This window comes from Xylaria bambusicola (genome assembly GCF_022495145.1).
Source record: "Xylaria bambusicola strain CBS 139988 unplaced genomic scaffold F5B22scaffold_9, whole genome shotgun sequence".
Lineage (NCBI taxonomy): Eukaryota > Fungi > Ascomycota > Sordariomycetes > Xylariales > Xylariaceae > Xylaria > Xylaria bambusicola.
In genome coordinates this window covers 208,798-229,745 of record NW_025953562.1, presented here as the reverse complement: position 1 = coordinate 229,745, position 20,948 = coordinate 208,798, and the positions used below count along the sequence as shown (strand labels likewise).

Sequence of the window (20,948 nt, the reverse complement as noted above, 5' to 3'; positions counted from 1 at the left end):
GGTCAAGACGCTATGTAGCGTAACGGCGGGGTGCCTATCTACTGCGATGGACGTTCTCTTATACTTACTATGTTCTATTCGCTGCTGATATCTTGGCTGTGGGAATGGCAGTTTCTACCGCGTTAAAGGGCAGGTGAAAAGTATTCGACTGTGTCGAAAGATGACAGCATTTATGTTCTTGACCGCCAAACACGCAGGCTATTTTCATGGTAAGTGTATAATGCGCATATGTAGCAACAAGTGATTGCTTGGTTGCTTTGCGTATCCATGCGTTGTAGGAGTCTGTTACCAAGTAAGACGAGGCTGGGGATCCGCGGGGTATATGGTATTCACGGGTGAGCGCATCTCAACATAGAGACGCTCAAGAAGAAATGGGTATTGATATAGATATTATAAACTTGGCGTGACGATGTGATGATGGGCCCGGTGTCCTCGTGATATATGGTTCGCTAAGCGTCTTGTCGAATGATCATGTTATGATGAAGTGTTTTGGCGTTTCAGCCCCCAGGAGGTCGAAAAGATGTGAAGAACTTTGCAACGTGTGTATCCAATATCTTGGGTGAAACGGGCTTGATCAAGAAAACGTCTGTACCAGCGTCTTGCGCAGCAGCTTTGTCTTTACCCCAGTCCTGGCCTGTCACCATGAAAATGATTGACCTCCATAGCTCATGCTTATGTTCATATGCGCGAATTGCCCTAGTCGCCTCAATGCCGTCACAATTAGGCATTTGGAGGTCCATTAGCACGAGAGTGAAAGGCTCATTGCTTTCGACCCCCTTTATGAATTGGTCAATCGCTATGTTACCGTCCTCGGCTGTGGCGTAGGGAATATTTCGTTTGCTGCAGAACATCTTGAGGATTCGAAGATTGATTGGATTATCATCGACAAGTAAGGCTCTCACGGGTTGATCGGCGCAGTCACGCTGTAAGGGTGGACTATCCAAAGCAAGTTTGGCAATCGTTGTAGTTGGGACAACGCCAACACTTGTGTCGTTTACGACCGGGACCACTTGAGCGGAATCACAATGAGTATTCTTGTCTGCGAGTGCTTGATATATGATATCCGCTTGTTGCAGCATCTTTTTCAAAGCCGCCCTATGTAGTGGACCGGTCAAATAGAATATACCTGGTTCAAGGCAAGTGTCGGCACTGATATTGGCCTTCCCAAGCACAACAATGACAGCTAAAGGATATGCAACGCGCAATTGGTCGATATCGGTATTGGCAAATATGAGACCCAAATTGGCATCTGTGCCTTGTTGGAATTTATTGAGTTGGAGGTATCTCGTGACGTGGGCAGCAAAATGTGTGTAGCCTGTCCCGCTGCATTTCCAATGAAACGTCCGAGGCAAATGCTGAAGCTTGATCTCGGGTGTAGGAGTAATATCTTGGCGATAATCGATGAGGGGATTCTCGAACTCTATTCGAAAGTGAGACCCGAGCTCCGTTGAAGAGGCCACCAGCTTCACTGTGCCCTGCAAGCCAGTAGCGATATGCCTGGCCAGAGTAAGGCCAAGTCCAGCCCCAAGTTTGAAATCGTCAACTTTATAAAAAGGCTGGAAGATAGACTTGTGATCTTTTGCTTCGATGCCCACGCCGTTATCTACCACGTCGAAAATCAGGTTTGCCGCATTCTCAGTGTCCCGCATAGTGAACGTCACAGTTCCCAGTGGCCGACCAGCAACTGATTGTATAGCATTCAGGAGTATTTCCCGAAGACAGTCCTTGAGAAGGCCTGGGTCTGTAACCATGAAGCAGCAATGTCTCAGCTCATTGCGAAATTCGACAGAGATTCCGTGGAGGTGATCCTCTAGGACAAGTGAAAGTGAATCGGGAAGAATATCGCACTCGAGTTGTCTTAGGTCGTAAGGGCTATTGGATGTGCGGCGAGTAGTATCCGCCCATGCATTGTACTTAAGAATACTATTCACGGTTCTCATTAACTCTTGTCCAGAGTTCCGTATTGTGCTAATGCATGTAGCCGGTGAGACAGAAGAACTATTGCTATCGGTCAGTGATAGTAATCCTCGTGCGGTGAGTTCTTCGGCGAGGAGCTCTGTTGAGCTCAGGACGCCGTGGATAGGTGTTCGAAGTTGATGAGTAATTCCACGTAGAAACGTCTCCTTTGCAGCTAAAGCTTGCCGAAGAAGTCGGTTTTGAAGGATATCTGCTATTATAGCCGCCGCTTTAAAAATGAACCATGCGTCAAAGTTGTCAAAGACGTGATGTATGTCGAGACCTGAGACAACAACATACTTCTCGGTGCTTCCGCAACGCGCGACGATTGCACGGACGGTTTGAGACGGGTGCAGATCGTCGAAGTTTGCAGCCATGATTGTATGCTCGATTAGTGCTGTATCCTCCCAGAGACCTCCTTCTACGTCTGACAGCTTGATAGCTGACCTACCCTCCACTGGTATTTGACCATCTAGGGCGGATGGAAGGGCTACGTGAGCTCTGGGGTAGGCTTGTTGAATGATAGCCACTGAGCTTTCTTCATAGTCTTCGGTATCTAACTTTGAACGTAGAATGGTGAGGAGATCGGTCATCTCTTGCCTCTTTTTGAGCCTCCGCTGCCGCGTATGACTCGCAATAGCAGTGCTAATAAGCTCTGAGAAGCTTATGAGAGACTCTTGCTGGCTCTTTGAAGGCAATTAGTCAAATTCTCAAGGAGTTAGAGGTGACAAAATAGAGCGCACACCAAGCCAACTCACCGCTGCTAGGGGTTTCTGTGGAGTGTCGGAAGCTACACATAGACTTCCTAGAGGGACCTCAGTTCCATCATCGGCGGTTAGTCTCAAAGGTGCGCCCGCATAACTTCTCAAGCCACCAATCTCACTATGTGGTGAATGTCGGAAACGCCAATCTTTACTCATGTCGAGGACCATGAATACATCATCCAGCTTTGCTTGATTGATAGTATGGGAGCATGTGCTTTCCCTGCGAGGCAGAAGGGCCAGCGGTAAGCCTACAGTAGCCAACCGCCTGTAAGAGGACTCATTGAGAATACCTGCGATGGCATACTCCCACCCGACGAATTTCTGTGCACTTCGAACTAAAACACTGATTTCGGCCAACAGACTCTCATCTTTCTCGATATCTTTAGTATGATACCAGAGGAGCGTCAGCCGCAGGCGTTCGTTGCGCGCCAGCGTCGGGACGAGATACCTATCCAGAAACTCAACGGGCGCGGGCGGTGGGAGAGCCTCTCCAGATTCAGACGGCCCGGTATAATGCTGCGCATAGGCTTTCTCATCAAAGGCTGGGATAGGCTCTTTAGCATGTATCTCATCGAATACCGGACCTACAACCTTCGGTGGTGGTGGCAGTTGCTGGACAAGAAGGGTTGAGGTATGCGAGGACCCGCTCCGCGGAAAGTAGGGCGTCACCATGGCGGTGGCCATCTCGAGATCGAGACGACGGGAGCGAATATGACTGCTGCTACACAACCATTCGTTATACACATCACAACACCGACTGGCACGAAACACCCGGATATTATTGTCTGATTTCCCCGGAGAGTCGGACGTTGCGTGATGGTTATGGAAGGCAAGGGAAAGCTTTTGTCTTCGATCTCGATCCCGATCTCGAGGGCAATGGGAGTGGGGGAGCTAGCTGAGTAGGAACATAGATGACTAGCTAACTTTCACATGCACATGATCGAAAACTGCCTAAGTAAACTAGAAGCATGAACGAATAGTCTATTGAATTGACCGAGCCCAAACCCCATATTTCTGCATTCCCTGCCCTCGTACCTGTTGTTACCTCTTTGAATTGGCGTATGACCACCTTGGGGCAGTCGACTTGACCGCAGGCCAACCGGCCGCACGCCGCTTGAGAGAGATCCGCGACCATGACGATCCAGCGTGCCCGTAATTATCAGGCTTCTAGCGCGTCGCCCCGGCTCAAACCTAGGCCCGGAACTTTACTAGCTGGACGCATCCTATTTATTGGCTTGGCGGTAGCCGGGCCAGAACTTTCTACGCCTTGTAGATCTTGGAAGAGTCGTATGTTTTTGCGGTTGTATATTAGCTCTCTTGACTGTCGAAGATCGGTTCCGGATATTCGGTACTGTTGTTACCCCGGCAAGGACTTACACTAGATTAGTGCAACGGCTCCAGGATGTATACTTATCCTTCTTAAGTATGTCTTTGCATACACATAGTATATTTAGGTGCATCGGAAATCTATCCTAAGGTTATATTTACAGGGTGCAAAACTCAAAATAGATATTCCTGACCAAACTTATAAGTAACACGATAAACCACATCGCCTGCCGAGTTCGAGCAAAGGATATGTAAATTATGATTTTCTATGTATACATAGTTATCTCCGCGAGTCCAATCCTCCCTGTTGCTGCAGGCAAGATACGAATTAGCCTCGAACCTAACGCCGCGATTATAGAGCTTACTAGAGCTCGCTTGTCCTAAATTGTCTTGATCGCATCCTACATCAAGTTCATGCCTTGCTTGCAGCATGTGTTTACATCTAAAGACATTGCAAGTGGCAACTTGTGCCACTATGATACATTTCTAAAGTAGCCCTGATACTACTTACTTAGTAGGTATGCTGGAATCGCTCTGGTCTAGGAACTAAGAACGGGAGGACTATCGTAGCTTAAACTCTGCTCACCGAGTCGCTTCGTCGTGTAATTTATATCGTAGCATCACAGCTAACATGTATTAGCACTTTTACCAACGGCAATTGATTAGGCGCTCTAATCATTACGTATGAAGACGGTGTAGCTCAGAGAAGAGATTTGGATCATTGCGCATCCCATGATAAAATAACAGGCTCCTGACATGAAGTGTGATAGATCTATAAATTGTATAGTGTTAAGGATATATCGAGCTAGAGCCCTGCGCCGTGATGAAAGATAAATGCCTCTGGCGTTAGCATAGTGGCATGCTTAGCCTCCGGTAAATCAATCTTCCGAAGAGTAAATTCACACTCCCCTCTTTCAATGTATGAGAAGGAAGGGAGAAAGCTCTCTAGGTATCAGATCACTAAGAAGAAATAATCGGTGATAATTTTGGTCCGTTCCGAATACCGATGGCGATGGGTGTCCGTATTCTCCATTAACAATCGAATCCATACGTGTGGCGAAACCGTTGCCAGGAACTTGCGGAACGTCCGCACGTGGGAAGTTTTACCTAAGATCTGCTGCCCGGGCAGAACTGACTCAATTACCATATCGAAAACCGGGAAGTACTATTATGTAGACTAGATAGTTCTAGATGGCATCTTGTGGCCGGAGCATAATCTCAGCCACGAACTAACCTAGATATGATGTGGCGAATGCTTGTAGACAGGATCCCATGTCAAATTATCACTACAGATGGTGAATGAAGCCTCACAACAAGGTAGTGCCGCTCTCCGCGTGCTAAGCTGGTTATTAAGAGCATATAATTGGGACTCGTTGTCACATGCGTACTAGCTGAATATGCAGTTCGCCTTGCACTTCCGCCGAACGAAAGGCCATTGCAGGCTGTTCATGATCATTCAAAGGCATGCAGGCAATATTGGAAAGTGAGGTTATACAGACTCCGCTTCTTGAAACAGACCCATGAGACTTAGGCGGTCTGGGCTGGCAGACCAGCTGTATATAGAGTCGAGTCAAGCCACTAACAGCCAAGAGGGAGGTGGACACATGCAGCCCTAGATAGTTGATCATTGTAATTTGAATAGCAACAAGTTCCAAGCCCAGTTATCTGCCCTTGTTATACTCGTATGCCATATATTGTGTCCTATGTAGATATTCTAGGGTTGCCGGCATTATCAAGGCTCCGTTATGTGGCCCGCTAACTGCGGAAAGAGATCAACTTACGCGCTGTGCCCTCTCACATAATAAATCACAGGAAATCTCGAAACCAACTCTTCAAAGTCGTATTGCAAAGTGATAGATAAACAGTTTTCGCGATTACTTCTGCTCAACTGTAAACGGTGCCAGTTAATTGTATATAGGTCAATGACGTAGCGACTTCGTCATAGGAGACCGACCAATGCCAACTTAGGAGGCAAAACACGTAAGGAACAGAGCGATTCAGAGACCTTTCGAACAAGAAAGTAAAGATACACATCAGAATAGATAAAAACAATTCCAATTCGAGTTCTAAACACCCAATCACTAACCACACCCGCGCGAACCACAGAGTGAAAATCAAAAATGCCACCCCTCCCCGGCGGCTGCTACTGCGGCGCAATCCGGTACACCATCACGCTCTCGGACCCGTCGTCGCAAGCGCGCACGAGCCTCTGCCACTGCGGGAACTGCAAGCGGTTCACGGGCGGCAACTACGGGATAACGACCAAGGTCCCGCGGTCCTCGTTTTCCGTGGACCGGGGCCGGGACAGCGTCCGCGTGCACGAGGCCGACAACGGCAGCGGCGTCACGCTGCATCGCGAGTTCTGCGGGACGTGCGGGGGCAGCTTGTTGGAGTACGGGGTAAGTTTAAGTTGTTGTGTCTACCTATCGCGCAAATGGAAGGGAAGATGAAATGAAAAGAAAAGAAAAAAAAGAGAGAGAGAAAGAGAAGAGGGAGTAGCAAAAGAAGAAAAGATAAGAATAAGAAACTTCATCATCAACTAATTCAATACTAAAACCCCAGGCAAACGCCGGCGACAACATCTACGTCTTCTACGGGACAATGGACGACCACGCGCGCGGCCAAGTCGCGCCGAAGGGCGAGTTCTTCTGCAAGATGCGGGATCCATGGATGCCTTCGATTGAAGGTAAATATTCCTCCCTCTTTCCTATCCCCTTCCCCTTCCCCTTCCCTCACTTTTTGTTCTTCTTTTCTCGTCTACCGTCTCTAGCTAGTCACGATGGACTTAATCCTTGTACTTGATCGATCGGCGATAGGAACTTACGGGGTATATACACAGGACTATTCCACAAGCAAGAGATCAAGAATTAAATCTCTAAACTACCAATTTGTACCCTGGTTTTATGTATGCATGGTATGGTATGGTATGGTATGGTATGGTATGGGAGCAAGCGAGTGAGCGAGGTAGGAATTCGAAGCTGAATTTTAATGGAAGGCGTAGTCGAATGAGGGTTGAAAAGTATTTCATCTACTACGTATAATCATCACACGAAGTAAATCACTGCGCATATTCTCAAATTATCAGCGCATCCCAATCAATTATCTTTTTATCGTCCAACTGAAACCATGTTCAGGCATCCTCGTTGAACAAAGCCGACTAGACTAGACTATCCGCCAAATTAAAAACCCATCCGTGGGGAAAGAGGATCCGATCCGTCTTTTAGATGTGTACAGCAAAAAGAGTGTTTTCGTGAGAAAATAAAAAGTGTATCATACAAGAGGAGCAAAGCATCAACTTTGGTTGGTGAGTGGATGCCTCAGAGAGAAGACGTAAACATCGAATCATCAAGTCATGACAAGATTGTATATACAAGAGCCCCTTGATCAGGGGACTTGAGGCGCAAATTTTAGGGGCAATCGAAAGTGACCATTTCATGGGGTATCAGGGTGACAGAGTGAGTATGATCGCCAGAAAAGAAATATTAGCCAAGGGTTTTGTTTGAGATACTCATCCAGCTAAGCATCCGGAGTTAGTATTCCACGATGAGACTCATCATTCGCTTTCCCAGGGGTCTCCTCCGTGCCCATAATCGTTGTCTGACTCCACTTCATACGTTGTACCTAAGGCCTCTTTGCCCTGACGGATCATATCTCTCAGCCGGCTGTTGAAGTCATTGATACGCATGTCAGTCTCCATCTCATTCTGCATTCGTTTGGCTGCAAGGCTTCTAGCCTTAGCATCAAGTCTTGGGCTGTTATCGTGCATCTCATGCAGCGATTCTCTTTTCTTCATCTTCATTGGTGAGACCGCTGAGGCCGACACAGCACTCTGGCTCCTCCTGTGACTACGCTTTGCATAGGGACTAGGGCTCGGTATCCGAGATGGCTGTGGCGCAAACTGACTGCCTCCAAATGTACTGGGGGACTGTGCCCGAGAGGCCACAGGGATTCTACTAGGGGTGCGTGATGTGATAACCGGTGACGCGATTGGAGACCTAGTCGACGCGAAGCTTGCCGATTCGCGGCTCGAGATGGGGCCGGCGCTAGCAGAACTCGGTCGGGAAGGAGGGTGACGGTTGAAGTTCGGAGCGTTGAGGCGGCTTACAGGCTTGCTGATGCGACGAACAAGTGACGGTGCTGTCGTTCGCTGTACCGGTTGGCGTGACGACGCTCGTGATGCAAGGGATGACTGTCGATTCACGTTAGTTGGCTCATCAATCATGACCCAGTTCTTCCGTAGCTCATCAGTTGGTGTGCCATGTGAGATTTGTCTTCGCTTCGCCGGTGGGGGAGGCGTCGACTCTGGCGTCCCGTGTTCATAGTAATCAGACTGCAGCTGATTTCCGTCAAGGAGGCTGGGCTCGTGTCCGTGAATACCGACGCTGGCTCTATATCCATCAGCTCCCATGTGCCCAGCCGCTTGTGGTTGGCCCACTGCTTTTGACATCTCGTATCCTATGCCACCTCCAGCATAGAAGCCACGGAACGATCCAGTCTTGCAAAATTGCCATACTCTGCCAACGACACCACCGATCGTAGTGATTGCAAAGGCACTCCATCCACCCGAGCCGTCATTATTCGAGTCGATTTCCATGGGCCTCAACTCAGGAGAGTCGACAAAGCCGTTATAGGGCTGTTTCGGTCCAAGGGCACGCCTATAGTCGACATCAGAATACACACTGTCTTCAAGGCACCCAAGCTCTCTTTGAATACCTCCATCTGGAGTGTCTATCTGACCAGCTAATACGTATCGCCGGTCTTGCCCACAGGTATTTAAGTCGAAGTCATAGCGATCGCCGATAATGTCGTCTGTATCGGTCGCCATTCCCCAGTCACGGAGAGGTGTCGATTCCTTGGGCCCTATGCGTTTTCTCTTGGCTGTTGAGATTGGCGTAAGTGTCTCTGATTGCAAGCTTCCAGTAGATCTACCGAGATACACCGAACTCGATACGGATGGTGAGGTCGGAGGTTGGAAGATGCCCGGATGCACGGCCGAAAAGGAAGTGCCTCGACCGCCGCTACCCTGCGGCAGGTCAAGATGAAAAGTTCCAGACATGAGGATTTGGGAATTGTATGGCATTGCTAGTACGGTTGCTAGGCTATCGGATTCAATCGCGGGGCGTGCGTATCGGAAAGCTAATAAGTAAGGTTTTCTTTGGATTTTTTTGGGGAACTTCCGACCCTTAGGAACCAGACTGCCGCGAAAAAGCCAAAGTGATGGCGGATTTGGTGTATAAGACTGGATTCGTATCGCTACGGCCGAAACTCTTTCAACGCGTGCGCAAACAGTAGCACAAGAGAACGGCCGTCTATGTGTCGGAGCAATTTGTGAAAAGAGGATATTTTAATTACGGCCAAATCTGTCGTGGTCAAGGTGATCGGTTTCCGTAGGCGTAGCTGTAGCTGCAGCTGTAGTTGTAGCTTTGGTTGTAGCTGTTGTTGAGGAGGCTCGGTTGAATCAATGTGCCGAGGCTAGAGACGCGCGTGATCCCGTGTATGGCCCCGTCAGAATTCGCACAATAGGTCTGCTAGCTAAATGATGGCGGCCGGTCATACACTTGCGACGTGCAATACTCGCTCTCTCCGACCCGTGGCGTGGCTGGTGGATGAATAGACGCCAGGCAGATATTCCGTTCGCGTATCTACGTGCCTACACACATGGGAAGACGCAGCGAGCGAGCGACGGAAGGGAGGAGAGAGAGAGAGAGAGAGAAAAGGTGTGAAGGGAAGGGCGCGCGAGAGGGACAAACGCTTGGCTAGGCGGCCATGGGCGGGCAAATGGTGTCGCGTTGTAGTACCGGTGTAGGACTGGTGGTATTGGTGGTGATGGTGGTGGTGTTTGCTCTGCAGGTCTCAGCCCCCCGTGGACGTAAGACACATGACCCAACGACTTTAAGACCGTTGTAGCTGTGTGTGACGTAGGTATCAAACTAGGTAGGGATTTGTAGGGATTTATCGTAAAGCTTGTTTGACAGAATGGAATGACAAAAGCATCGGCATCGGCCGTTGCGCGGGACTCGTTCAAGCACACACAACTTGCGATACAAATAATCTTCACGATCAAGCAGCTACCTACACGAAAGCATAGCCATCTGTGAATTCAGGAGGTCGAATAATAGCTGACTGTTGGTTTTGCGCTCTTCTCGTCTTGAAAAAGGAGCTTGTTATGGTCGCGTTGCTGGGCCAGCATGCGGTTAATTAAACGCTAGTCAACAGCCTAAAACAGAACTGGAACAGAGCGGGTGTCGCTAATATTACAGGCCATATTGCTGATATTACTGATAAGAACCCCCCTGTTGGAACAGTGCTTAGGGTCCCTGGTTAGGGGGCTGCGGGGATATGGCGGGGTTGGTCCAGGCAGTGAGGGGCCTACTATGGTACAGTATTCTGTTGTCCGGATGGGTTATATCAACTGAATGCGACTTGCTACCTACAGCAAGGGAGACAATACGAAATACGATATGTTATTCTTACAAAGTCCATCATTCGATTAATCCTCTTGTAGGATGCGTCTAGCTCTAAGGTAGGTAAGGTATCTCTAGCTGATCCGTCCATACACCCGTTTCCCAAATATTCTATTTCGCTTTTTCGCCCTGTATTACCGCCATGGAAGCAAGGGCGGTAGATGCCTGCATACGCCTTTTCTATCTTCCATCTTTGATTTCAGAAACAGGCCAAAGCCGGCCATCTTGTAGTGATCTTAAGTGCTTGATAGCCCACTGTCTAAGGAGCCGAGCCGTTCTCTTTTGTGTAGTAAGCTTTTTGTTGCTCGAACTTTTCCGACTTCACACCACCATCGACACCCGCTTCGCCGTGAACGTGCGCCTTGTTACCCCAGAACTCATCTCGCTCCTTGAGGATCTCCTCGGCCCATTTCTTCGTCTCCGGCAGCACTATCTTCGTAGCGACGTAGGCGAACTCGCCCAGATCGAGAGCCTTGTTGGCGCGCTTCTCGTACTCCACCATCTGGGTCAACAGCTCCATCTTGTCGAGGTCGTGAACAAAGTGGCTGTCGAGCGTCTCCGAGTCTTCGTATTCCTGCCAGATTTCGCGAATCTCTTTGCCCGCCAGTCCGCCATAGACGCCTCCAAGTAGGTTTTTCGATATGTAGTCCATCGTCTCGGCCTCGCGGCGGCTCTTCTCCGGCTTCGCTACGCCGTCTACTGGGGTGATGTCACCCACAATCGATTCCGCCATATCGTGGATTAGGCACATCTTCATGCACTTGAAGAGATCGAGTTTCGGCGCAAGGGTCGGGGGGCAGAGCATTGTCATGAGGGACATGCGGTACATGTGATCAGATATGGATTCGCCTCTGTATTATTGACTATGGGTTAGCGAGCTACAATCGTCGGGTGTCAATAGTTGTGGTACCTCTCTATGTTGAAGCGACGCCATCCCTCACGTTTGTTCGTCTTCAGTCTCTCGAGAATATGGAAATAAGGCACAGGAGAGTCGGTATTCTCGGCAGGCGGTGTCGGAGTCATGGTGGCTAGCACCTTCTGGACTGACCACGGCTCGGAGATCTTGGGCGCTGGCACGATACCAGGGTCTACAGGAGTTAGGCTTGTTGTGCAAACGACAAGGTACGAGGGGAAGATGCGACTGACCGGCGAAGCCATTGCCACCGTTATTGCTGGCTCCTGAGGACATTGTATCTGTAGGTGTCGTTGTGCCGCGCTTCTTACAGCAATATGTGCGTAGGTACCAGAGGATATCGATTGTTTGGTAGAAAGACGAACGGAATGCAGAGGACTGGTAGTAGACAAGGTGCTAGTGAGTGGGAGGGAGGGATACAAATCAAACTAGTACAGGTATGTCAGGTAATTAAATAGAAAGGCAGCAATACGCAATGTTCTAGTTTGCTGTGATTGTTGCAACTAGTCAGGGTAGTTGTCGGCAATGCCAGAGCTTTCTTTTCGTTTGTTGACAGAAAGCACCAGCAAGCAAGAAAGAAGTTGCTCGAAATTCACAGTGGTCCCGCGATGTCTTGGGTCTGTCTTGCCATGCTCGCCATGTGAAGAGCCAACCAACCCCACCATCAGAACTACAGGATAAGGCTAGCTTGGCGCTGCGTGGCTCCAGTACACACTCTTTCGTCACTGATGTCAGTAACCGATCTTCTGCCCTATCCAGGCACTCGGTGAGAGACTCGGTGAGAGATCTGCTGTTTGAAGAGTGCTGCATTTCGTGATGTATTACCATTACTCGTGTTGTTATTGGGTGGCCTTGATGTCTGGCCTGGTTAGTCGGTGAGCTCCCTGCTGGCTGGGCTTCGTTAGATTCCCTACCAGACCCTACGTATTACAAACAGAGACAGAGACAGAGACACATTCCGCGGATGCAGTCTGTATATGTTGGTTAGGTAAGCAGACTTCAGTCAGTATCAGCCGATTATTCGATCAATGCACATAGACTCTATGGAGGTGAGGTGGGACATAAGGTCATGAATGTGCTCAGCACGAAAGATTAGGTTGGATAGGTAGTGTGGATGGCGAATCTACCCTAACCCTCGAGTCATCATCTGTTGAACTTAATGTTGCAGTGTATGCGGACGTCCCAGCAGAACATGCCATGGAGGACATAATCCGAATTGGTGTAGTGGCTAACATTTGACGCTCTCAAATCTTCGGACAGCAGAACCGTCAAGCCCGGGGTTCGATTCCCCGATTCGGAGTTCCTTTTGCTAATAATCTTTTACAATTTTTATTCTTCCGAATTGATTTCATTTTTCTCCTTTTTTGTCTTTTTTCAAGTTTTCCCTGTCTCTGTCTGTGTCTTGATGAGCAAATATCCAGCGTCACAAGAGTGTACAATCAATCATATAAGCTCGGTTGTTGCCTGTTTATACACTGACCACGCTGATTACGCATATGTATTATTAACCCAGGTGACTATTTCAGGAGCTCTAATATGAGCACCTTGTTCTTTTCGATAGATTCCATGAGTTCGCTGACAAGGATATACTCATCCGTCCCATGAGCAACCTGAATTGAGCCGGGCCCGTACAGCACCTTTCTATGGTCGCCTCGCAGTCTCGGTATATCCGTCCCATACGCCATCGGCTCAGCCGCGAACCCCTCAAACTCCCACTCAAGCAGCATTTCAGGATACTGAAACTTGAAATCGACATCGACGTCAGGATGCTTGTCAATCGCAGCCCGCACGGCCTCCTTGATCGCCTCGACATCTTTCGAAACGCGTATGCTGCAGAGCGCCTTGGCCTCTGCCGCGAGGATGTTGTAGCCAGCCCCGCCCTCGATCTTGCCGATGTTCAGCGTCGACGGGCCCAGAAGATCCGAAACGGGCAACTCAACCGCTCTGAGGTCATTCAGCGCGTCGAAGAGAAGTAGTGTCGCGCTCTTACCCAGATGGGGATATCCAGAATGGCTTTTGGCTCACGTCGTCAGCATCAATGCGAATCTTCAGCTCTGAAGTATAGCGGCAGCGTGCTTACCAGGCTTTTCCATGAGCGACGATTTCAAACACCAGATTACCCTTATGCCCCTTCGCTACTTTTCCCTCTGTAGGCTCTGCGAAGAGACCAGCTTCCCAAGTGAGGCCCATGTCATTTGCCGCGATCATTCCCGGACCGCCCTTTTCTTCGCCCACAACCCATAGAAAGCTCACATCTCCTTCCTTCAGCTTTCCTTCGGCGCGCAACTCTTCCACGGCGAAGATTTGCGCCACCATCGGCCCTAGGTCGTCGCAGGCACCACGCCCGCGAATTACATCCCCGTCGATGCTGAAGGGGATATGAGGTGGTACGGTATCCATATGCGCCGTCACCAGGAGCCTGGCTTTCCGCTCTTGGCCTAGGTAAGCATAGACATTGTGTCGTGTAGAACCTGGGACAATGGCGATCCTCTCGGCCGTGAAGCTGCGACTCTGTATGTACTTCTCGAGATACTGTCCTATCTCAAGCTCCTTCTCGCTGGTGCTCTCAATATTCATGAGCGTCTTCAAGAGCTCAACCACCTCCGTCTTGTCGGTTTTAGGCGCCATTGCGTCGACTTCCCCTAAGTGATCTTTTTATTCCCGCTCTGAGCTTATGATTGTAGGACTGCTATACGGGTATAATCCGCTATGGCAATCATGCACGATTTGGTTCTGATGAGGTTGCGGAGCTCCATAGTATCAGCTTGGGCGGGGTTGGGCTAAAAAAAAGTGACTCCGCTCAGATGTTGCCTTTCTAGTGGCTGCGGAGTGCGAGACACGGAAGCGATGCCTACCACGGGCCCTTCTCACGTTCTGCCCTCTCATTGAAGCCAATCATCAATGTACGTAAACTTCAAATAAGTTTTCTGTGGTGTTCTCCGGGGGATCACAGTCTACAAGTTTGGTCCGACCACACTAAACATCGGTAGAATGCTCTAGGTCATCAGCCACGCCTTAAGGGGGGAAAGCTACAGCAATAATCAGATTGTGTCAGAATCTCAAGAGGCACGTTCCCACACTAGAGTCTGGCTAACCATTTGAACCAGGCCTGACCTTGTAAGTAAGGGATGCACATTAGCTTAAAGGCGTGTCGGAGACCCAGGCCTCCCCTGACCTACATGACCACGCGTCTAGATATTGATATAACTTCAATTATTGCGAGAAATATTTGCGAGACTTTGAGAAGCCGCCTTCGGTATGAATGCCTTCCAATTCGGGCGTAGATGATGGCAAGAAAAGGGACTTGCAATATCGATCGACCCTGGACAAGCGTTGTGCAGCAACTCTGTCACTATTCAACATTAATGCATATATGATAATCCAGATACGATTTTTTTCGGGTTTGCTAACTTGCAGCTCTCAAGCTAGATACTGATTTAAACTTGGGTAAAGTATGTTGTAGTGTTATTGTAAAGCAACTGGGAAATTAATTGATAGGGTAAAAGGATGTATCATAGGCGTTAACAAATTCATACCTTGCTAAAATTTAGCATCGAGGAGAACATAACTATGAAAATTGGTTGTTAATGAAATCTTGTTTGGTAAATATGAGAAATTGCTGTCCGCTTGGTCATCGAAGCTAGGCTCTGCACCCTCGCTTTGAACCATTGACTGCCAACATACACCATTAAGTCAAACACGAAATCCAAATATTCGTCATTGAATCTTTCCTATCTTTGACCTCTATGAAGAGGCTATAAGGATGTGGGTAATTGATTTATATCTCGTTGCACTACACACTTGATGTACATTAGAGGGGAGTCTAGAAAGGAGCAAGCCAGACTGTAGAGCTAGGTGATATTATTATACTCATGCTAGCTATACATAATACCGCATTCCGAATCGATTCGACGGTGGTGATAACCAGCCTTTATTTCTTTTCAAGATGTTGTTGGTTAACCAGTCGCTTCACGTACACAATACAGATCAAGGGGTATGGCCGGATACGAAGGTCCGGCTCATGTATATGAGGAGGTCCTCCAAATCACTGGCATGAAGTCGATTAGTCGAATGTGCGACTCATCATATTACCCCTATTTCAGCGTCATTCAAGCCATAGCGCCTACGCAAATTCCACTAAGATCCTTTACTAACGTTATATCTGTAAATCTAGGGTAGCTGAAGCCACGAAAAGCTATCCCCATCTTTATTGCTCCCTGCTATCTACTGGTACCGGGTCGCTATATCAAGTGGCAAGTCATGTCACACTACACGTAAGCGCACTTGTTTAATCACCCGTCGAGCCGGAAACGCCTAATCCTATTTTGTGAGCCCTTTTTCCCGAGACGCAGGTACCGACCGCCTAGAAGCCAAGTAGTCTACTGTAGAGTTGCAATAGACCCAACGGACGGTTCGCCCGCTCCGTTGGCTCCTATTTACGTGTGAGTGGGGTATTGGCATTGCTGCCGGTAGCCCGGTGTTCCCCATCCACTCACTCTGCCAGAGAGCCTGAATAGTCTCGACATTTACGAACGGCATGGACCGCTATCAGAATGCACCAATTTCACTGATAGCAACCAGAGCAGGCGTAATCAATGACACATCAAACTTGGGAGTTTTATCTGGAAAAAAGATCTATTAAGTTCTGACTCTGTGGGACTGGAGAATGCTATAGATACTTCAGTGCTAACAGGAACTCCATGAAATATATACAAGAATAAATTAGGATTAGAGGAATTCAAGTTAGATCCAACGTTTGGGTTCCTTCTAATATTCTGACAATTCGTCTTTTGAAGTGAACAACTCTTTGACATATTTTTCCTCGCTGAAATCAATAACCGCTCCAGATGTGGTGTATTAACGTAATGAAATCGGGTTAATAAGGACTGCGTTCGAAAAGTTGGTTCGTAGAGCCTGTCCCACTAGCAGCGTCGCTGTCCTCTTTCGTGTACCGGATCTCCGTCTCTACCGTCTTATGTATGCCCTTTTTCAAATCGTCACTCTCTGGACGATCACGATTGGCCGTAATGAGTGTCGCCATCCTGGTCCCGCCGGTCTGGGCATCGGTGCCGGATTTACCAGTCCTCCGCTTCGATCCTTCTGAGTGAGTAGAGTTACCCTCGGCGACTCTTACGATCTTAGCAAGAAGGTCTGTAAGATTGAGTTCGATGTGTAGCTTCAGAAGGTACACAAGGGGGTGAAACACTAGGTAGACGAAACCATTCCCAAGAGGTACAACGACAATAAGAACAATCTGTCAGCTGTTAGTGAAAGAACCCATATGTGAACGACACAATACATACATCCAGTGATAGTGAAAAAATGATCATGACAAGATTGTATCGGAAGAGCCGGTTATACTTGACGAGACCATTCGCGATTAATTTCGCCCGTACTTGGTAAGCGAAATATGAGCTCAGGCCTAGATCGATAACTGCAAACAACCCTTTCTCTATTCGATCCCATACATCATTGATATGTATCCAAGTCGGTGATATCTGTAGGCGTGCCGGGATCCAAATCACATAGACGCTGATATTCAAGAGAAGGAGTGCCCCGGCAACGCTCCATTTCAGCCTGTTCATTTTCCTCTGGTCTCTAGTCACCAGGGCGATCCGGTTGACGAGAATCTGCATAATGCATTGCAATTGAAAGACCCATATCGTTATAATAGAGAAGAAGAACTGGAACCTAGTCGTTGGAATTCTTTGTTAGTCATCGCGATTTGTATGACTGTGCCAGACCATTTTCCGCGCTTACTTACGAGGGTTCGATAACATCATATAAGAAGAGCCATGATATTATACCGAGAATTGTACTCGCTAACCACTCTCCCCAAACCATGATGATGTAGGGAGTGGCACGACCCGTCCGCCTCCAGGATCTCCATGTCTGCTTGCGTGCCTTGGAAGCAGTGAAAAGCGAAACGGCCAGAGAAAATCCCCATACTGTAGATGCGACGACCAGGTCGTTTACAGTCGCCTGTGGTGCAACATAATTGGGCGAAACGAGAAAGCCAGGCATGTTCGAATAAGTGATGTGAAACTGGAAGAAGACCGGACTCAGGCTCTATGTCGAATTGATGCAGTATCTTCTTAACAATTCGAAGGAGTTCCCGATGAGTTACTTGTCAAACGACATATAGGACATTTTGGCGCAAGATTATGAGAAAGTGAAACAGAAGGACCCAACAGAAAGGATACCGATATTAGTATACATGAATGAGGGTTACCTCTAGTTTGAAAAAGTAAGCAGCTGTTCCAAACGAGTATAGATAACTACCTAGTGGTGATCGTGCGTCTAACAATACTTTAGTTAACTTTCATGAATCTGGCCCTGAACTGGCCTAGCCCTTGTATCGAGCACGCTTGGTTAGATATACTTACTATTCTTGAACTACTGCTTTAACTGGAATAGTACAACTTGGCCGTCATATACCTATCGTGACTCTTGTCGAGTCTACTGCTTGCTAGTAGAATGGGGGAAGGGTTGTGGACCTGCAGACGCGGCACAGACGGTAGAATCAATGCCGGAATATGTTAGAAATATGCCAAGTGCACTACAGACTAGACTCGATCCCCTTGGCGGGGAGAGATTGATCATGATTTTCACTGCAAGGGCACCCTGTTCAAAACCTAGTCCACAAACTGCACTAATCTCGAAATACTATGTATGCGGAGAAATGGAGAAGACGCTCATTGTTTGATAGAATTTCTTCAGTGTTTTCTCTCCTCGCCCATCATTGTTTTTTGTTTGCCTGCACCTACATAGTACACAATTCTGACTACTTAAAAACCCAACCTATTCCAAACAAAAACTTTCAGACTTTCTTCAATAACTCTTACATGACTAGATAAGTAGTTGTTAAAGATTGGCCGAGTATAGAGTTGAGAGCAAGGGGCTGAGAGATGTAAAAAGGGGCAAACTATGAATTGAGCTTGCGACTGGGCCACAGAACATCTTGGAGTTGAGACTAGAAAGCCTTATTGGTTGTACAAAACCATACCGTTATTTCAAAGCACACAGGTAAGAGTTTTTCTGTTGTATGCCAGCTAGGCTAGTTTAACATTAGCGAAGCTGAAATCTACTTCTATTAGCGCTGTTCCTGTTGGCTACCTAGCTCTACCACTATGTAGGCCTAGCCAACGTCGTTGTCAATGCACTAGGTTGAACGGACTAAACTCATGCTCCACGTGGCGGGGAGTTTAGTTCTCCCACACGCTCGTTCACGAGCAGACAGCCGAGACAGCTTTGATGGACACTCTATTCACACTAATATTACCCACTGTCGGAGGATTTGTGGAGCTTAGAGTTAAACCTTTCTGCCTCTGGTAGTGTAGCTCACTCATAATATCTAACAAGACTATCAATGCGCAGATTTGTTGGTGTGATTGGTGATTATCTTTGGTGGGTCACCAGCATAGAAGCTACTTCACCTAATCACAAGTAGGTAACATGCAGGCCAAAGAGGTGCCAAGCATACAAAAGTATTACAACCATGTCGTAGATCGTGTTTGAGTTGCTGAGCTCCGAGAGACTGGGGTAGGTACACACGAAGGTATTTCCAGCTATGTGCAACAGGCCTTACTTATCATGGGAAAGGCAACACAGCACTAAAGAACCGGGGAGCATCCTATGGGCCAGAATCCGGGCTATGCACTAAAACGACATAGTTAATATAGTGAGCAGCAGTCTACTATGCACTAAGTATGTAATTGTTGACCTTCCCGGCGTAGTGGTTGTTACTATGTACGTATGACATGCATGCGATCCCCCTGGGGATCCCCTGACTCGGACGAAGGTAGTGTCTGGAGTTTTGATCCCCGGGGTACTCTGTATCGGATGTAGTTGGGCACTACCACAGTGAACGTGGGCTGTGTCATAAATGTTTACCAGACCATACAGTAGAGACCGAGCTTTGCACGTTACGTGTACGATCAGTTTGTTGACCTCGAAGCAGGTCCGTTCGCCAGACAATCTTATTCCGTCCGCTTATCCGAACCAACGGAATTAATTAGAGATCAGCAATGAATCGGCTGCTTCCCGCTCTGTACAAGCGTGTGAGGTGGGAGTGAAATGCTGCGGCGTTGCGTCTCCAAAGCGAAGATAAGCCGCCTTGCGTACTGTACTATGTAACTAGAAAGCCGCAGCAGCTGGACTGTGATCATGAACCATGAATAAAGCGCATTGATTAAAGATAAGCTTCACACTTTTGGAAGGAGGAAGCCTTCGTATAGTGCATAGCGATACTACGAGGGGGAAAGTCTGAGGGGCACTTACTCCCGAATTATGGTCAGAGCTGATAACGACGTTTTTGTGCGCCAGGGCTAATGTGCTGTATAAATGTGAGCTTTGCACCTAGTCAGAATAAGTCAGAGGTTGGCATGAGAGGAAAAACAAGGGGCAGTGTTTGCAGCCATATGTCCACCAGGGGGCTAGATCCCAAGTACACTAGGTAGCAATTAGCTAGTAGTCGGATTGTCTGGAGAGATAAGGGCTGAATATAATGGATTCCTGGGCTATGTTATGTGTTTTGGAGGTCTCGGCCCTTTACATGACCAAGTGCTTAGCTGCCTCCGATCCTTCGAACTACTACTACCTGTAACAACTTGGCCTAGGTAGGTCCTACGGAATATAATGAATGATCTGGTGTCTGTAGTGAGATAGTTGGTCACGTTCACTAGTACTATAAGTCAGAAGACCTTAAGTCAGTCATTATACAGTTCCAGGTGTCGTACACTAGAAAATACTATTGAGGCCGGAAGTGGTCTGATGGAACCCGGTATGGCCCAGCGGATGAAAGGAGGACATGACGAGAAAATAATAACTGACTAATGAAGCCCTTGCCCTGGTGCAGTGATACAGATAGACTTCCGGTTTTACTTGGCCACAAGTGTCTGAACCCCAGCTCCTATCCGCCATTTCAATAGGATGGAAGAAATGCAGATGGAATGGGCCAGCGGCTTTGAGGCCTATAAATATATGTAAATGAAGACTCATGTCATTTTAGTCTGCATTAGTCGAAGACTGGAACACCGAGGTTCTTATATAAGCTTAGCTTGTCGGCAAATCTTGCCCTTATCACATAGACTTGGGTTTCCGAGTCAACCGATCTCAATACCATGTTTAATAGGATCGTATGGGCACACAGCATAGCACTATGCACATCAAACAGGCATCTCTACATAACGTATGGAATTTTAGGAAATTCATAGAGAGTAAATCAGAAAAGATAGTCTTAAGCGTTACAGAGGATAGCTACCTATGCCTCACGTATTGAAACAAAGTCAATAAAGCCGGCGACGTCTAGCATTTCTCATGCAGGGGGCCGTGGCGGATTATATATATATATAGGTAGGTAGTATGACATCAGCTCTTCAATTTGGGCGAGCACACAATTGGGTGTCCTCTTGAACAACCGTAATGGGCGCTATGTGTGCCTACGGAGTTCCCCCAAACTGAAGAGGGTGGTTGCTCGCTGCATACCAAACCTGCTATGTAGCTCTCACTTGTTGGTGAGATAGC

At 47.9% G+C, this 20,948-nt stretch overlaps 6 protein-coding genes and 1 non-coding gene across 7 annotated transcripts; 2 read left to right on the top strand and 5 right to left on the bottom strand.

Moving 5' to 3' along the window:
• Positions 1-497: 497 nt before the first annotated feature.
• Positions 498-3,404, bottom strand: F5B22DRAFT_643976 (uncharacterized protein; the record flags this gene model as incomplete). Its single annotated transcript, XM_047978355.1, has 2 exons — positions 498-2,642; positions 2,715-3,404. 2 exons carry the CDS (start codon positions 3,402-3,404, stop codon positions 498-500), a joined length of 2,835 nt encoding a protein of 944 aa, XP_047833266.1.
• Positions 3,405-5,664: 2,260 nt separating this feature from the next.
• On the top strand, positions 5,665-7,044 carry F5B22DRAFT_596300 (Mss4-like protein). The gene is made up of 3 exons (XM_047974218.1): positions 5,665-6,445; positions 6,609-6,732; positions 6,886-7,044. The coding sequence occupies exons 1-3, from the start codon at positions 6,167-6,169 to the stop codon at positions 6,915-6,917; spliced, it is 435 nt and encodes a 144-aa protein (XP_047833265.1). The 5' UTR covers positions 5,665-6,166; the 3' UTR covers positions 6,918-7,044.
• Positions 7,045-7,114: 70 nt separating this feature from the next.
• On the bottom strand, positions 7,115-9,715 carry F5B22DRAFT_596295 (uncharacterized protein). Its single transcript, XM_047974217.1, has one exon. It carries the CDS (start codon positions 9,124-9,126, stop codon positions 7,600-7,602), a length of 1,527 nt encoding a protein of 508 aa, XP_047833264.1. The 5' UTR covers positions 9,127-9,715; the 3' UTR covers positions 7,115-7,599.
• A 945-nt stretch (positions 9,716-10,660) lies between these two features.
• Positions 10,661-11,814, bottom strand: F5B22DRAFT_567257 (HD domain-containing protein). Its single transcript, XM_047973119.1, has 3 exons — positions 11,657-11,814; positions 11,421-11,598; positions 10,661-11,361 (listed from the first exon to the last, which is right to left on the bottom strand). Exons 1-3 carry the CDS (start codon positions 11,697-11,699, stop codon positions 10,770-10,772), a joined length of 813 nt encoding a protein of 270 aa, XP_047833263.1. The 5' UTR covers positions 11,700-11,814; the 3' UTR covers positions 10,661-10,769.
• Positions 11,815-12,633: 819 nt separating this feature from the next.
• F5B22DRAFT_t72 lies at positions 12,634-12,723 on the top strand. Its single transcript has one exon. It is a non-coding gene; the product is annotated as a tRNA-Glu (tRNA).
• F5B22DRAFT_596291 (uncharacterized protein) lies at positions 12,647-14,731 on the bottom strand. Its single transcript, XM_047974216.1, has 2 exons — positions 13,504-14,731; positions 12,647-13,436 (listed from the first exon to the last, which is right to left on the bottom strand). The coding sequence occupies exons 1-2, from the start codon at positions 14,049-14,051 to the stop codon at positions 12,941-12,943; spliced, it is 1,044 nt and encodes a 347-aa protein (XP_047833262.1). The 5' UTR covers positions 14,052-14,731; the 3' UTR covers positions 12,647-12,940.
• Positions 14,732-16,039: 1,308 nt separating this feature from the next.
• F5B22DRAFT_596289 (uncharacterized protein) lies at positions 16,040-18,190 on the bottom strand. Its single transcript, XM_047974215.1, has 4 exons — positions 17,810-18,190; positions 17,188-17,723; positions 16,727-17,114; positions 16,040-16,677 (listed from the first exon to the last, which is right to left on the bottom strand). The coding sequence occupies exons 2-4, from the start codon at positions 17,445-17,447 to the stop codon at positions 16,300-16,302; spliced, it is 1,026 nt and encodes a 341-aa protein (XP_047833261.1). The 5' UTR covers positions 17,448-17,723; positions 17,810-18,190; the 3' UTR covers positions 16,040-16,299.
• Positions 18,191-20,948: the final 2,758 nt, after the last annotated feature.

Bases quoted from the DNA above. Each gene is read 5' to 3' on its own strand.
- F5B22DRAFT_596300 (XM_047974218.1), top strand. From the start codon at position 6,167: ATGCCACCCCTCCCCGGCGGCTGCTACTGCGGCGCAATCCGGTACACC. The intron at 6,446-6,608 runs GTAAGTTTAAGT...CTAAAACCCCAG, and splicing joins GCAGCTTGTTGGAGTACGGG to GCAAACGCCGGCGACAACAT. The intron at 6,733-6,885 runs GTAAATATTCCT...GTATATACACAG, and splicing joins ATGGATGCCTTCGATTGAAG to GACTATTCCACAAGCAAGAG.
- F5B22DRAFT_596295 (XM_047974217.1), bottom strand. From the start codon at position 9,126: ATGCCATACAATTCCCAAATCCTCATGTCTGGAACTTTTCATCTTGAC.
- F5B22DRAFT_567257 (XM_047973119.1), bottom strand. From the start codon at position 11,699: ATGTCCTCAGGAGCCAGCAATAACGGTGGCAATGGCTTCGCCG. The intron at 11,599-11,656 runs GTCAGTCGCATC...TAACTCCTGTAG, and splicing joins CGGTGGCAATGGCTTCGCCG to ACCCTGGTATCGTGCCAGCG. The intron at 11,362-11,420 runs GTACCACAACTA...TCAATAATACAG, and splicing joins CGTCGCTTCAACATAGAGAG to AGGCGAATCCATATCTGATC.
- F5B22DRAFT_596291 (XM_047974216.1), bottom strand. From the start codon at position 14,051: ATGGCGCCTAAAACCGACAAGACGGAGGTGGTTGAGCTCTTGAAGACG. The intron at 13,437-13,503 runs GTAAGCACGCTG...GTGAGCCAAAAG, and splicing joins GTCGCTCATGGAAAAGCCTG to CCATTCTGGATATCCCCATC.
- F5B22DRAFT_596289 (XM_047974215.1), bottom strand. From the start codon at position 17,447: ATGCCTGGCTTTCTCGTTTCGCCCAATTATGTTGCACCACAGGCGACT. The intron at 17,115-17,187 runs GTAAGTAAGCGC...TCCAACGACTAG, and splicing joins TATGATGTTATCGAACCCTC to GTTCCAGTTCTTCTTCTCTA. The intron at 16,678-16,726 runs GTATGTATTGTG...AACAGCTGACAG, and splicing joins TTTTTTCACTATCACTGGAT to ATTGTTCTTATTGTCGTTGT.